The 13,023-nt window shown below is 49.5% G+C and overlaps 1 protein-coding gene across 1 annotated transcript in view; it reads left to right on the top strand.

The window, feature by feature from the left end:
• The window catches only part of ABTB2 (ankyrin repeat and BTB (POZ) domain containing 2), a 216,580-nt gene that overhangs the window by 158,309 nt on the left and 45,248 nt on the right, over positions 1 to 13,023 (top strand). The window contains exons 2-3 of the mRNA XM_011936396.1: positions 4,770 to 4,916; positions 12,174 to 12,387. Of these exons, the coding sequence (XP_011791786.1) occupies positions 4,770 to 4,916; positions 12,174 to 12,387 (361 nt within the window). The remainder of the gene's footprint in view (positions 1 to 4,769; positions 4,917 to 12,173; positions 12,388 to 13,023) is intronic.

Genomic DNA, 13,023 nt, shown 5'->3' with positions numbered 1-13,023 from the left:
TTACCCCTACCCCTACCCCTCCCCCTCTGGGCTACAGCAGAGCAGAGTGAAAAGTAGCTTAGAGAAGTGAGGATCAGGTGTGCACAGGGTTCCTAACTCTGCTGATATCCTGGGAGGTGCTGGGGAATTTTCCGGTTTACTGGCAGAATTACTCTCCTCCCTAAATTTCAAAAAGCAGAGAAGGACATTATCTATTCTCTTTCTTTGGGGAGAAAAAAAGGGTCTTTTTTGGAGACAGAAGCTCACTCTGTTGCCCAGGCTGGAGTGCAGTGGCACGTTCTCATCACTGTAACCTCCACCAGGTTCAAGCAATTCTCCTTCACCTCAACTTCCTGAGTAGATGGGATTACAGGTGTGCACCACCACGCCTGGCTAATTTTTGTATTTTTAGTAGAGATGGTGTTTCATCTTGATGGCCAGGCAGGTCTCAAACTCCTGGCCTCAAGAGATTCACATGTCTCTGCTTCCCAAAGTGCTGGGATTATAGGCCTGAGCCACCACGCCCAGCCAGGATGCTAACTGTTCTTAAAGGATAGTTAGATATGCAAAAGAGTTTGGACTTCTTCGTGAGACTGACAGGGAGTCATTGAAGAGTACAGAGCCAGAGAAAGGTGACCAGAGTAAGGGTGGGGTAAGCCTGGAGGCAGGGGATGGGTGGGGGGCAGGGGAAGATGGTGGCCTGACTGGGGTGGTGGCAGTGGAGGATTTTTGAGATATGTTGGTGGTAAAAGCAGCAAGGCTTGTGGTTGATGAGAAGTGGATGAGAAGGGAGAGAGCTGATTAGGGTGACTCACAGGTCTCTCCTTGGGAAACCGGGTGGCCACGGTGCTGTACTCAGAGTGTTGGAAGAGGAGGTGGAGGCTTTGAGGAACAAGATAATGAGTCTGAGATTCAAGAGTTGGGCAACCAGAAAGAGAAAAGTTGAGCGATGGAAGATTAGGGTTCTGTGTAGAGATTGAGAAATATTGAGGCTTCAGTACAGTCCGCAGCACGTTGGAGTGAACACTGAGCAGAAATGCTGCTGTTTTAGAAGAGGGAGGCAAAGGATCACTCAGTCTTGCTCACTGCTTCACACTCCGAGATTCACTCACGATCATGGGCACAGGGTGGTGCATTTGGGTCCCTCCGGGTCCCTCCATGGCTTTTACAGGCTTCCAAAGCGATTGTCCCTATTCCCTCTAATAAACGAATAAAGGAAAATGTTCCCGCATGCTTTCTTCTCCATCATGACAGAAAGGAAGAATTTTTTTCTAAGGGTTTTACTAAATAGAAAAAAATAGATGCCCTGTCCTTTTTTTAAAAAAAAACAAAAACAAAAAACACTCCTTTTCCCTAGAATGATCTTGCCCTGGGCCTGTTATCCTAGAGCTGGGAATTTGTGTGGGGAAAGGAAGACATCGAGGTGTTAAAAGAATGTAAAGAAAATATTTTCCATCTCTGATGAGAACTGCTGAGGAATGAGCTGATCTGATATGGGAGAGATGATTTAGAATTGATGTCTTTCTTACAGAGTGGATTTGGAAGACAAGCTGTGGCACTGCATTCTGCAGAGATCAGAGGGAGTCAGACAGCTTTTTGTCTGTCGAGTTTCATGGGAGGCCTCTAGGGACCCTTGGCAGGCGGTGTCTGGAGACCCATGAAAGGGAAAGTCCTATTTCTGGGTCTTACTTTGAATTTCCTCCTCTTAAACCTCAGGCCCAAACAAAACCCCTTTCCTCTCCAGTATCCTGGGCACTGCCTAGCTCGAGAAAGGACAAGGTGAGCAAAGCTAGAATGCCATTTATTTCAGCAGCTCGAGAATGAAGAGATTGAAACTCTAGTCCCCGTTGCGTTTCTGACCCTCAGTGACCTTGGGCAAGCCACTAAATGTTTTCAGGCCTCAGTTTTCTCTGCTGTAAGATGGGTGGAAATCGTACCTCCTGCGGTTCTGGGGTGTTAAATGAGATAATGCATGTAAGTGCCTGGCACATAGTAAGCCCTCAATAGAAGTCAGCTGTGGTTGTTACTGATCATAACTGTCCTACCTCCCTTGCTGGAAGAACAAATTGCTCTATGAAAAAGGCATTTAAGAGCACAAGGTACTAGGCAAAAGCTGTGATGCTATCAATTACTATTATTAATAATAGGTTCCTAATTACTTTTGCCACAGTATTATTAAGTGAAGGCCTCTTTGGGTGGGTGATGACTGGGAAAATGGGAACTACTATTAATGGAGCTGCCAGCTCCTGTTACTAGCTCCATTGACATAATATTTCTCTCTGGGAATCCTTTGACAAATCAGCTGCATTTCCTATTCCCTTACCCTAAGCTCTGTAAATTTGATCCACATGTCTCCAGTGTTGTTTCTGTAGATTAATACTGGAGAAAGGAGGAGGAGTCAGGCCTGCACTGGGCTCTCCCAGCTGTTCGGCAGGGTGGGTTTCGGCCTGTAGCTGGGGTGGTTTTCCCTTTTGTTTTACTTGTTTGAATGCTTATGGCCAGCTCTCCCCAGTGTGTTTGGTTACTCAGCTGTCAGGGAGAGTTTCTGCTTTAGGGCCTGGGGCCCTGGCAGGGGGCTGCGGGGAAGAGCCCAATCACGAACTCTTCCTCCTCCACCAACAGAAACAAAGCTTGGAGGAAGTGCTTTGAAGCAGTGCTTTGCTAAGTCAGCACTGGATGTGATGAGAGGGGTCGCTGTCATCCAGGAGAGGCAAAGGGAGATGGAGAGGGAGCCTCCACCACATCAGCCAGGAGGAGAGTGGGGAGGCTGGGTCGGGGGAAGGTTGAGCTAGGAGGGCAGGACTGACCATCAGCTGAACCTGCAGAACGATCAGAGAACACACTGAGGCCCTGGGCTGGAGGAAGACCGCTGTGTGCATTTGCTCAAGAAAGAGAAACACATGGGGTTCAGCACGGGGCTGTCCATGAGTGAAAAAGGCAGTAATAATACAGCCATATTGTCATATGCACAAGCCACACGTGAGGACAGCCACGAGTGAGCTTTAGTGGTGTGTTCACTGGACTCTGAGCTCACACAGGAGTTAAGTATATGCACCGTAGAGCCAGTCCATCCCAGATTTGAATCTTAGCTCTACCGCTTACCTGAGCAAGTTATTCAAAGTGTCTGAATGGCAATAGCCCAATATCTCAAATGGAAGCCAGCAGTACCCATCTCATAGGGTTTTTTGTTTTTTGTTTTGAGACACAGTCTCACTCTGTTGCCAGGCTGGAGTGCAATGGTGTGATCTCGGCTCACTGCAAACTCTGCCTTCCGGGTTCAAGCGATGCTCCTGCTTCAGCCTCCCAAGTAGCTGGGATTACAGGTGCCTGCCACTACACCTGGCTAATTTTTGTATTTTTAGTAGAGACGGGGTTTCTCCATGTTGGCCAGGCTGGTCTCAAACCCCTGACCTCAAGTGATTCACTTGCCTCAGCCTCCCAAAGTGCTGGGATGACATGCGTGAGCCACCACACCTGGCCCTTATAGGGTTGTTGAAAGAATAAATGAGATAATGTAAATAAAGCCTATGTTCCCAGCACAAAGTAAAAATAATAGCAACAGCACTTGGTAGAGCACGTACTGAGCCAGGCATTGGGTCCAAGCATTGACCCCCAGTTACTCAGTTAATCCTCATGGCAGTCCTGTGAGCTAGGTACTCTAGTTATCTCTAGTTAACAGATGATGAACTGATGAAGAGTCTAAGTAACCTGACCAAGATCACACCACTGGTTAAGTGATAGCCAGAATTACGAACCCCAACTTCTGCTCCAAAGCCCTGTCTGCTGTACCTGTTGCTGCTGTTGTCCTTGTTACATCACACATGTTTAGGGACTTCTAACCCAGACTTGGCCACATCCCGGTGCTCTCCTGTTATCTCAAGGAATTTTCAGAGATTTTATCCAAAAGTGATTAAATTCCTGTGGATATTTTTCTTTAAAAAAGAAAAAGGGTTTGTGGGTAAGTGTTGGAAAAAGAAGATCTGTCCATCAAAGAAACAGTGGTTACCAAAAGTTGGGAATCCCTCTCTAGGTTCTGACTGCAACTAGAATCTCTGTGGCCACATGCTCTTAGGAGCCAACATGTAATTTTAAACCAGTCTGATTTCGCTTTTCTGGTGCTTTCTAAGAAGCCGCATAGTGAGTTGGAGAAATTTACAGGCTGTCACCCTCTGGGATTGATTCTGACAGTTCTGCTCTACTGCTGTTGAAGTGTTAATGAAAAACATTAATTGGACTTGGCCCGTGGCTAGGACGCATCCCCTTCTTGAAGTGGAGAAGGCAGCATCCCTTTCAAATGGTTGCTCCCAGCATGGGGAAAGGAGAGGACTCAGGGCGGCACTGCCCTTCAGGAAGTCAGGATGGGCGTTTACATCTGACTCGGCCATCTCTGAGCTGCATGAAAACAAAGCCAGGTCTCTTTGTCACCCCAGAACCCTAAGTGTAGCACAATACCTGGGCTGAGTCGGGCACTCTGTGAATATTCAGCGAGTGAGTGAATGAACGCTTGTGTGATCCAGGAGCCCAAGCAGGCCCGTTTCTAGGTACCTCCAAGAAAGGATGGTCTCCACGTGCTTATAACCACAGCTACGAATGAGCTACTTCTCATTCTGGCCCCTATAGCACCGTCCACAGTCAACGTTCCCAAGTCTTCAAGGCTCAGAGAGATTTTGCCTGCTGAACCTCTCTGTCAAGAGCAGGGGAGCAGGGCTGAGCCCTGCCCACAGCAGCCTGGGGCCCACTGAGCTTCCCCTCCTTCCTAAGTGTGACCTGTCTGCCTTCTTTCCCCATAGGTGTCCTCTCCCTCCCCGCGTACTTCAGCCCCTACAACGGCGGGTCCCTGGGCCATGACGAGCGAGCCGACGCCTATGCCCAGCTGGAGCTCCGGACCCTGGAGCAGTCCCTCCTGGCCACCTGCGTGGGCAGCATCTCGGAGCTGAGTAAGTGTCGCCTCTGTGTCTAGCTGGGTGGTAGAGCAACAGCGAGGCCCCAGGATTGGGGGAAGGCAGGGAGAGCTTGCCCTCTAGGCTCTGGCCTCCTCCTCCTCCTCCAAGCGCCTTGCCTTCCCTGAAAGCTAGATCTTTCTAGGACAGAGGTTGCAAATACACAAATCTGGATTTCTGGTTTCTCTTTAAAAAACGAATGATCTAGCAACATGGCACCCCATTCCTGCATAGCAGTGACCCACAGGAGCTAAGTAGCAGCAAAGTGGTTGGCGTGTGTTCCCCACTTTGCCACAGACCTGGGTTCATCCGGGGTGGAGGAGGGGGGCCTGTTTCATTAATTTCACCTGCCTGGCCCCACGGGCTCTGAATTCACAGCTGGTGCTCTTTCTCGAAAGAAAGCACCCCCAAAGCCTCAATATAAGAAAAGGAATATAACAGCAGAGCTCCTCTGGCTGAAGGCAGGTGTGGCCGGGTGGTGTCTCCCAGGACTCAGGGCTGTATGGCACACACTTGGAACTTGATGTGGCTCTTTACCGTTGACAGCTGCTTCCAGGGTGTCAGGAGAGATGAAATCCCGTGCCGGCTCCTGAGCTCCCCCTCTCATTACCCATTTGATTTGAGAAATCTGACTACATCCTCTGCTGCCTTCATTCCCCCTCGCTCTGTTGAGATCACCCAGCAGAGGGCAGTGACACAGCAGGGGTCACGACACACAGCATAGGCACACCTGGAGTTTCCCTCTGCTCCGGCCTTCTCCATTTGTGATTCCCTCGAGTCTTCTGACCCCTGCACAATCAACGGCAACAGCAAACCTCTGTTTCTTCAGGACGCGGCTTTCTCCTTCCCTGCATTCTGCCTCCTCCCCAGACAGGAAATGAAGGTGCCTGGTTCAAGGTCACAGAGCAGAGCTGCAATAGGGCTGGGAGAGAAAGCAGGATTTCTGACTCCATGTCTCCTGGTGACATTACAGTAGGCAGGGCCAAGATGTTGTTGCCTGGGTCCCCTGAGGGACCCCACAGGAAGTGGGTTCTGGTGTATGGCTTCAGCTCCATCCCTGAGAAGTGTCTCCTGGACAATGGGCTGTCTTGGGCCCTTGCACAACCATGCTTTGGTGAGTTCTCATGCCTTGCAAACAGTAAGGGACACAGCCCCTAGTCCACTGGAGGGCACCTTGGTTTTACTTTATACTTGAACATTAAGTGAGCGCCTTCTGTGTGCAAGGCACCATTGTGAAGCACCATCTTCACTTTATCTCATTTGTTCCTCAGAACAACTCAGCAAGGTATGTCCTGATGAGAGAACTGAGGCTTAGAGACGAAAAGTGATTTTCTCCATGTCACACGGATCAGAGCTGGGGGCTTGACTCGACATGTCTAGGGCTGTTGGCCCCCTGGATAAGACTAGCAGCCCAGCCACCGGCTCCTTGGGGCAGCTGAGATCAAGATTGGGGCTGATCCTTTTCCTCTTCTCATGGTGGCCCTATGCCCATTACAACCCCAGCCCAGCCTAAGGGAGGAGCATTCAGAGGCCTCCCCCAGGGAAGGGCTTGACATCATTCTGCCATTACCATCAGCCAAGGGGCCAAGACCTGTTGGCTCTACCATTTACAATGATCCTGAGTTTTAGTTTGCCCCTTTCACCAACTCCACTGCTACCGACCAAGCCCAAGCTGACCATTTGTTTTGTTTTGTTTTGTTTTTGAGATGGAGTCTCGCTCTGTCACCCAGGCTGGAGTGTGGTGGCGCAATCTTGGCTCACTGCAACCTTCGCCTCCTGGTTCAAGAGAGTCTCCTGCCTCTCCCTCCCTAGTAGCCGGGATTATAGGTGTGCACCACCACGCCCAGCTAATTTTTGTATTTTTAGTAGAGAAAGGGTTTCACCACGTTGGCCAGGCTGGTCTGGAACTCCTTACCTCAAGTGATTCTCTCGCTTTGGCCTCCCAAAGTGCTAGGATTATAGGCATGAGCCATCGCACCCAGCCCCAAGCTGCCCATTTAAAGCTTAAATTGGGTTGTGTCACTCATCTGCTCAATATCTGTTCCCTCTATCCCCCGACAATGGCTTCCCGGCTCACTCGGTAAAATCCAAAATCCTCACTCTGGCCCAGGATCCATATATGATCTGACTTCATCACTTCATCCTCTTCTCTGTGGACTGCACTCCAGCTGCCTGGCCTCCTGGCTAAGGACCCTCCCACTCCAGAGCCTTCACACTGGCTTTCCCTCTGCCTGCAACACTTTCCCCTTGATACCCAAATACATTGGTCCTTCACATTTCCAAGCCTCTGCCCAAATGGCACCTTCTCATTCAGGCCTTCCATGAGTACCACGCTCTCATTCCACTGTCTTACCTCTTGTGGTTTTGATTTTATTAAAGGCACTGATCACCACTTGACATGTACTATATATTTACTTACGAATAGTTTATCATGTCTCTCCTCTGACTAGGAGAGTCAGCTTCATGAGATTGGAAACTTTATCTCCTTCGTCCACGGCTGTATCCTCATTGCTTAGAACAGTACCTGGTACGGAGAACAGTTCCTGAGTATGCATGTACATGTGTTAGGAGGAATGAGGTCTATCCCACCAAATGTTTTCTCCTAAAACTCGCCTAGGATTGGTCCACATCCTGGCCCAGCCACTCCTCAGGGCCAAGGGAAGAAACCTCACAGCATCTTTTCACAGACCAGAGAACAGGCTGTGTCATGTGCCAAGTTGCCCTGTTCCTCCCTCTGAAACCAGGGCTTTTGCTAACCTGCTGTGGAGGAGGGAGGAGACAGAGGTGGAGGCCGATATTGCAGTTTTTTCTCCCTGAGACTAAAGAACTTAATGAGGCTAGTGATACTTGGCACTGAACCCCTTGGACCTCAGAGTGTTCCCTGGGTTTACATGCATTAACTCCCTGAGCCTCGCCAACATCAGCCTGCCAGATAGGGTGAGAAGTTTCACTCTTGTATGAGATCCAGCTTCACAGGGAGTTTTGGGACTTGTGCTTTTGCTCTGTCCCTCTCTACCCACAAAAATTTTAAAGGGAGAGAATACAAAATAAAACAAAACACTTCTTTTTGAAGGGAGCCAGATGTTCTAGGCCTTATTTTGAAGGCGGTGTTGAATTCCAGACTCTCTCCTGCTGTTTTTATTTGATGGCTCATAATGAGAGGTGGAAGGACCAGAGTGAAACCTAGCACCTCTAATCAAGTCTTTCATGGTTAACAAGTGCGGGAGGACTTGTTTTTCCTTGCCTGGGGGTGTTTCTGGGCTGCAGACTAAGATTTCATTGAGTGTAGGATCAACTGATCCTCAAGTACAAGGAAGTTTCAGAAGAAGCTCTGAGTCCTCACCATGCTTAAACCAAGAGACCAGCCCAGCCTGGATCAGGCCTTCTCAAACTAGCCATGGTGAAGGACCAGAGATTTTATTCCCCCCACTCTGCTGCAGAATGCAACCTTTATAATGTACAATCAAAATAAATGTCTACAAAAAGGAAATAAGACAGGTGAAATGCAAGCCCAATTTTTAAAATTATTATTTTATTAGCTATACATAAAATTACTGTCAAATTTCTATGTAAGTTTTTAAAAATTCACTCTTCACTTCTGAAATTAACTTGCTGCAAACCAGTAAGTTTGGGGACCTGTCCCGGTTCACAGACCACACTTTTAGTAGCAGCCATGCGATGGTCAAGAGCATGCGTTTGGGAAGCAGGGACCCCAGTTCAAGTCCTGGCTGACTGACTTACTAGTTATGGCACTGGGACAGGTCATTTAACTCCTGCAAGCTTGCTTCCTTGTCTGTAGAGTAGAAAGACCCTCCCTTATAGGGTGGCTGAAAAAGTTGAAGGAAATTTTGTCTATCTTTTCATGTCTATCACGAAGCCTAGAAAATATAAAGTGGCAGGAAGCAAAAGGCACCCTAGGAGAAGGTTCAAAGCAAGCCGCTTTCTTTGCCCATAAATGGGTTGCCACGCAATGTAAGTTTTTAGACGTTGTGATCAGAGTTCTCTGCAGCCATTTGTCTTTCTGGTCTGAGAGAAACTGGCCACAGCAGGGCTTGGATCGAAGAAGCCGGTGACCTCCATCTCCAGCTGCCTTCATGGTTTTTCTGAACTTTTGGGTTGTCTCCTTCTGTTTGGATGGGAGATTCCATTTCTTTCTTGATTTTCTTGTCTACGTGAAGCGCACTGCCAAAGGGTTCTCCACCAATAACAATAAAACAACAATAAAAATAATTAAAGATAATGACTTCTAACTTGTCGAGCCTTTGAAATGATATTTCAACAAGGTTTCTCTTTGATGCTATCGCAGACTCTTTGATTTCTCCTCCTTGTGGTCCTGTGGTTCTGCCAAAAGTTATGACATTTAGACCTGGAGAAACGGGAGCCAGGTTTCAACTTATTAGCAGTCAACGTAGCTGTACAACTGGCTGCTGTGAGGTGGGTTGGCTGGTGGTTGTGATGCCAGTTTCAACCACCCATGGAGCCCAAGGGCAGGGTTGGGATCTGGCATTTCAGGGCACAGACTCCTCCTGTCCTGGGAAATGTGGGGCAGAGTTTGACGGCAGGCAGTGGTCCTGGAAGGAAGAGTGCACAGGAGGCGGCCTGTGGGATCGAGGAATAATCATAATAAGATATTAATCGTAACAGTGCTATGTTCAGCCCTACCAAGTACTTACTCTGTGCCAAGCATGATGTTAAGTGCTTTACATTTATTGTTTCTTTGAACCCTCAAAATCGGTAGGGTAGATACTATTGTTTCCATTTTACAGATGAGGAAACTGAGGTTCTGATAACTAAGTAAGGGATTTCTCTTTCTCGGTAAGGAATCACCAGGGGTGGGGCTGAAGCTGACCTCCAGGGGAACCTCCCTGAGTTCTCAGGCCTAAGGGAATATGGGCTGGAATTAACAGTAACAGGCCCTGATTTGAGGCCAACTGTGTCTGACTTGAATCAAGCTATCAGTTCACCTGGTGATTTTCAAACCTGAGTGGACATTAGAATCACTGAGGGGACGTCTACAAACTAGAGATGCCCAGGTCCAGCGGCAGACCAATGAAATCAGTGTCACAGGGATGGAAACCAGGTGTCAGTAACTCACTGCCCTCAGCCCTGTTGGCCCTAGGGTTTGTCAGGGGCACCCAGGCAGCTGAACTCCAGCTGTAGGGATGAGCAGTCAAGAGTAGGGAGGAGGCCGGGCGCAGTGGCTCAAGCCTATAATCCCAGCACTTTGGGAGGCCGAGACGGGCGGATCATGAGGTCAGGAGATCGAGACCATCCTGGCAAACACGGTGAAACCCCGTCTCTACTAAAAAAAACAAAAAACGAGCCGGGCGTGGTGGCAGGCGCATGTAGTCCCAGCTCTCGGGAGGCTGAGGCGGGAGAATGGCGTGAACCCAGGAGGCGGAGCTTGCAGTGAGCTGAGATCTGGCCACTGCACTCCAGCCTGGGCGACAGAGTAAGACTCCGTCTCAAAAAAAAAAAACAAAACAAACAAACAAAAAAAGAGTAGGGAGGAGTGAGGAACCAGGGATGGTGGTGGAGGGCGACAAGGAAGACTTTCCTTGTGGGGATCTCAAACTCCAGGGGTGTCATTTGTCCCTGCCTTGAAGCCAAACACCATCACCGCGGCTGTCAAGGGAGAATTTAGCAGCTAATGAGCTCAAATCAAGCCTCAGTAGAAGTTGTATTTTAAAAAGAAATGAATGCATAAGGTTAATTCTTCATTCTCCAAATATTTGCTGAGCACCTAGTATGTAACAGACCCTGTGCAGGGCCCTGGGACACAACGGAACAGAACAGCAGATTCCCAGAAGCAGCATGAAGGTTAATTGAATACGTGAATGAACTGGTTCTGCCATGCATTTCATGACACTTCACTGGCCAAATTAAAACCTGTTCATTTCTTCCACCTTAGGGTTAGCCATGCCCACCCGTGGAGGGGCTCTCTCTAAGGAATCGCCAGGGGTGAGGCTGAAGCTGACCCCGAAGGAGCCGCTTTTCTTAGAGCGGAGGTGCCTGCAGGTGCCGGGGCTCCTTCAGCCCATCCTTTCTCAGCATTGTGGCCTCACACAATGTTGCCGTTTCCTGTCTGGGACTGGTGAGATATTGAAAATACTTGAGTTGGGTAGAAACACACTACAGGATATGGGGACCTAAGGATCCCACGGACTCCAGCAGGGCAGGCTGCAGCACAGCTCACAGTGAAGTCCATGGACTTTGGAGTCGAACAGACCTGAATTCAAGTCTAGATGCTACCATTTTCTAGCCATACAGCCATGGCTAGTTAACTCAACCTGCGGGCTCTGAGGTGTCCCTGTGGCCAGGAGAATGAATACATGGGGTCAGGAAATGTTTATCAGATAAGCCTCAAGTTCCTTTTTTTTTTTGGAGATGAAGTCTCACTCTGTCACCCAGACTGGACTGCAGTGGCACGATCTCTGCTCACTGTCACCTCTGCCTCCCGGGTTAAAACGATTCTCCTGCCTCAGCCTCCTGAGTAGCTGGGGCTACAGGTGCCTGCCACGACGCCCAACTATTTTTTGTATTTTAAGTAGAAACAGGGTTTCACTATGTTGGCCAGGCTGGTCTCGAACTCCTGACCTCAAGTGATCTGCCCACCTTGGCCTCCCAAAGTGCTGGGATTACAGGCGTGAGCCACTGTGCCCGGCCATAAGCCTCAAGTTCTTCATCTGTAAAATGGGAATAATAGCCGCTATCACTGTAAGGATCAAATTAAATCATATTTATGGGGGAATTGCATACTTTGTACATAATGAGTCCTCAATAGGTGATGATGGTGGTTGTAACTGGACAGAGGGACCCTCTCTGCTGAAATACTTTGGGTTTTGTACAAGACAGGGCACAGGAGAATTGCCACAGAGCCTGGCCCTGGCTGGCTGAGGCTGGGAAAAGAGACCCAGAGAGATTCCCTCGGTCAAAGATCTGGGGAGAGGCCCATGGGGGTGGCGGAGAGAGTGGAGATGTCGAAAAAGAAACCACATTACCCTAAGTTCTGGAGGAGACAGGCCCTGCCAAGTATTTAATTCAGCAAGAGTGAAATGAAAGGGAAACGAAATTGCTATTGTGCATCTGGGTGACAGTTTCCACCTCCACCTGTTGGCTGCAGGGCAAACAGTAATTACGCACTAAGGCAAGGAAACTTCAGCCAGGAGCATCCTTGGAAGAATGCGGGCTGTAAACTCAGACTTTGTCTTCTTTTTTCTCTTCCTCCCCTCTGCCCTCCCTGCCCCCTACCAGGTGACTTGGTCTCCCGTGCCATGCACCACATGCAGGGGCGCCACCCCCTGTGCCCGGGCGCCAGCCCCGCCCGCCAGGCCCGCCAGCCGCCACAGCCCATCACTTGGTCCCCTGACGCCCTCCACACGCTCTACTACTTCCTGCGGTGTCCACAGATGGAGTCCATGGAGAACCCCAACCTGGACCCCCCGAGAATGACCCTGAACAATGAACGGTAGGGATCTTCCTTGGGCTGAGCACCTGGTGGGACGTGCGCCCAAACGTGCATTGACCGACCGACTGACTGACACTGACTGACGACTGACCGACAGGGCGAGAAAGGGGCCCTGGAGCTGTGCTGTGCCTGTGAGGAGGTGGCCCAGGAATTCCGATGAATGAAAGCCTGCACTGGTGTTCAGTGGGATTTTTTTTTTCCCCCTGAGCTGATGCACCATGGGGCCACTGAGGCTTGGAACCTGTGCTTCAGCCTCTGTGCCCAGTCTGGCACGAGCTCACTGGGCTCTCCGAAATTCAGCTGCCTTGTTATAAAATTAGATAGTCACACCCACCTAGAAAGGTTAGTGCTCTGAGAAAAAGCATGTAGGATGGGGGCTGGGTGGGAACTGGCCCTTGGCCATTGGTAGCTGTCACCTCTTTTCATGGGGTTATCCCATTCAAAAGTGATCAAATGATCATTGTTGGCGTCATTGTTATGAGGGGTCTTGGGTGTGTTTTGCCCTCATCCATTCATTTAACAGAAGAGACCATCGTGACCCTGGCAGCTCTCTGATCTCCAGCAGGTTAGTGGTTGGATAGCCCCTGGACCCAAGCCTGTGGGCTCCTAGTCAGGTACTTTCACTAGAGGGTCCCA

Source organism: Colobus angolensis, unplaced genomic scaffold (genome assembly GCF_000951035.1).
Source record: "Colobus angolensis palliatus isolate OR3802 unplaced genomic scaffold, Cang.pa_1.0 Scaffold152, whole genome shotgun sequence".
Lineage (NCBI taxonomy): Eukaryota > Metazoa > Chordata > Mammalia > Primates > Cercopithecidae > Colobus > Colobus angolensis.
The sequence above is the reverse complement of the archived record's forward strand: the minus strand, read 5'-3'. Positions and strand labels throughout refer to the sequence as shown.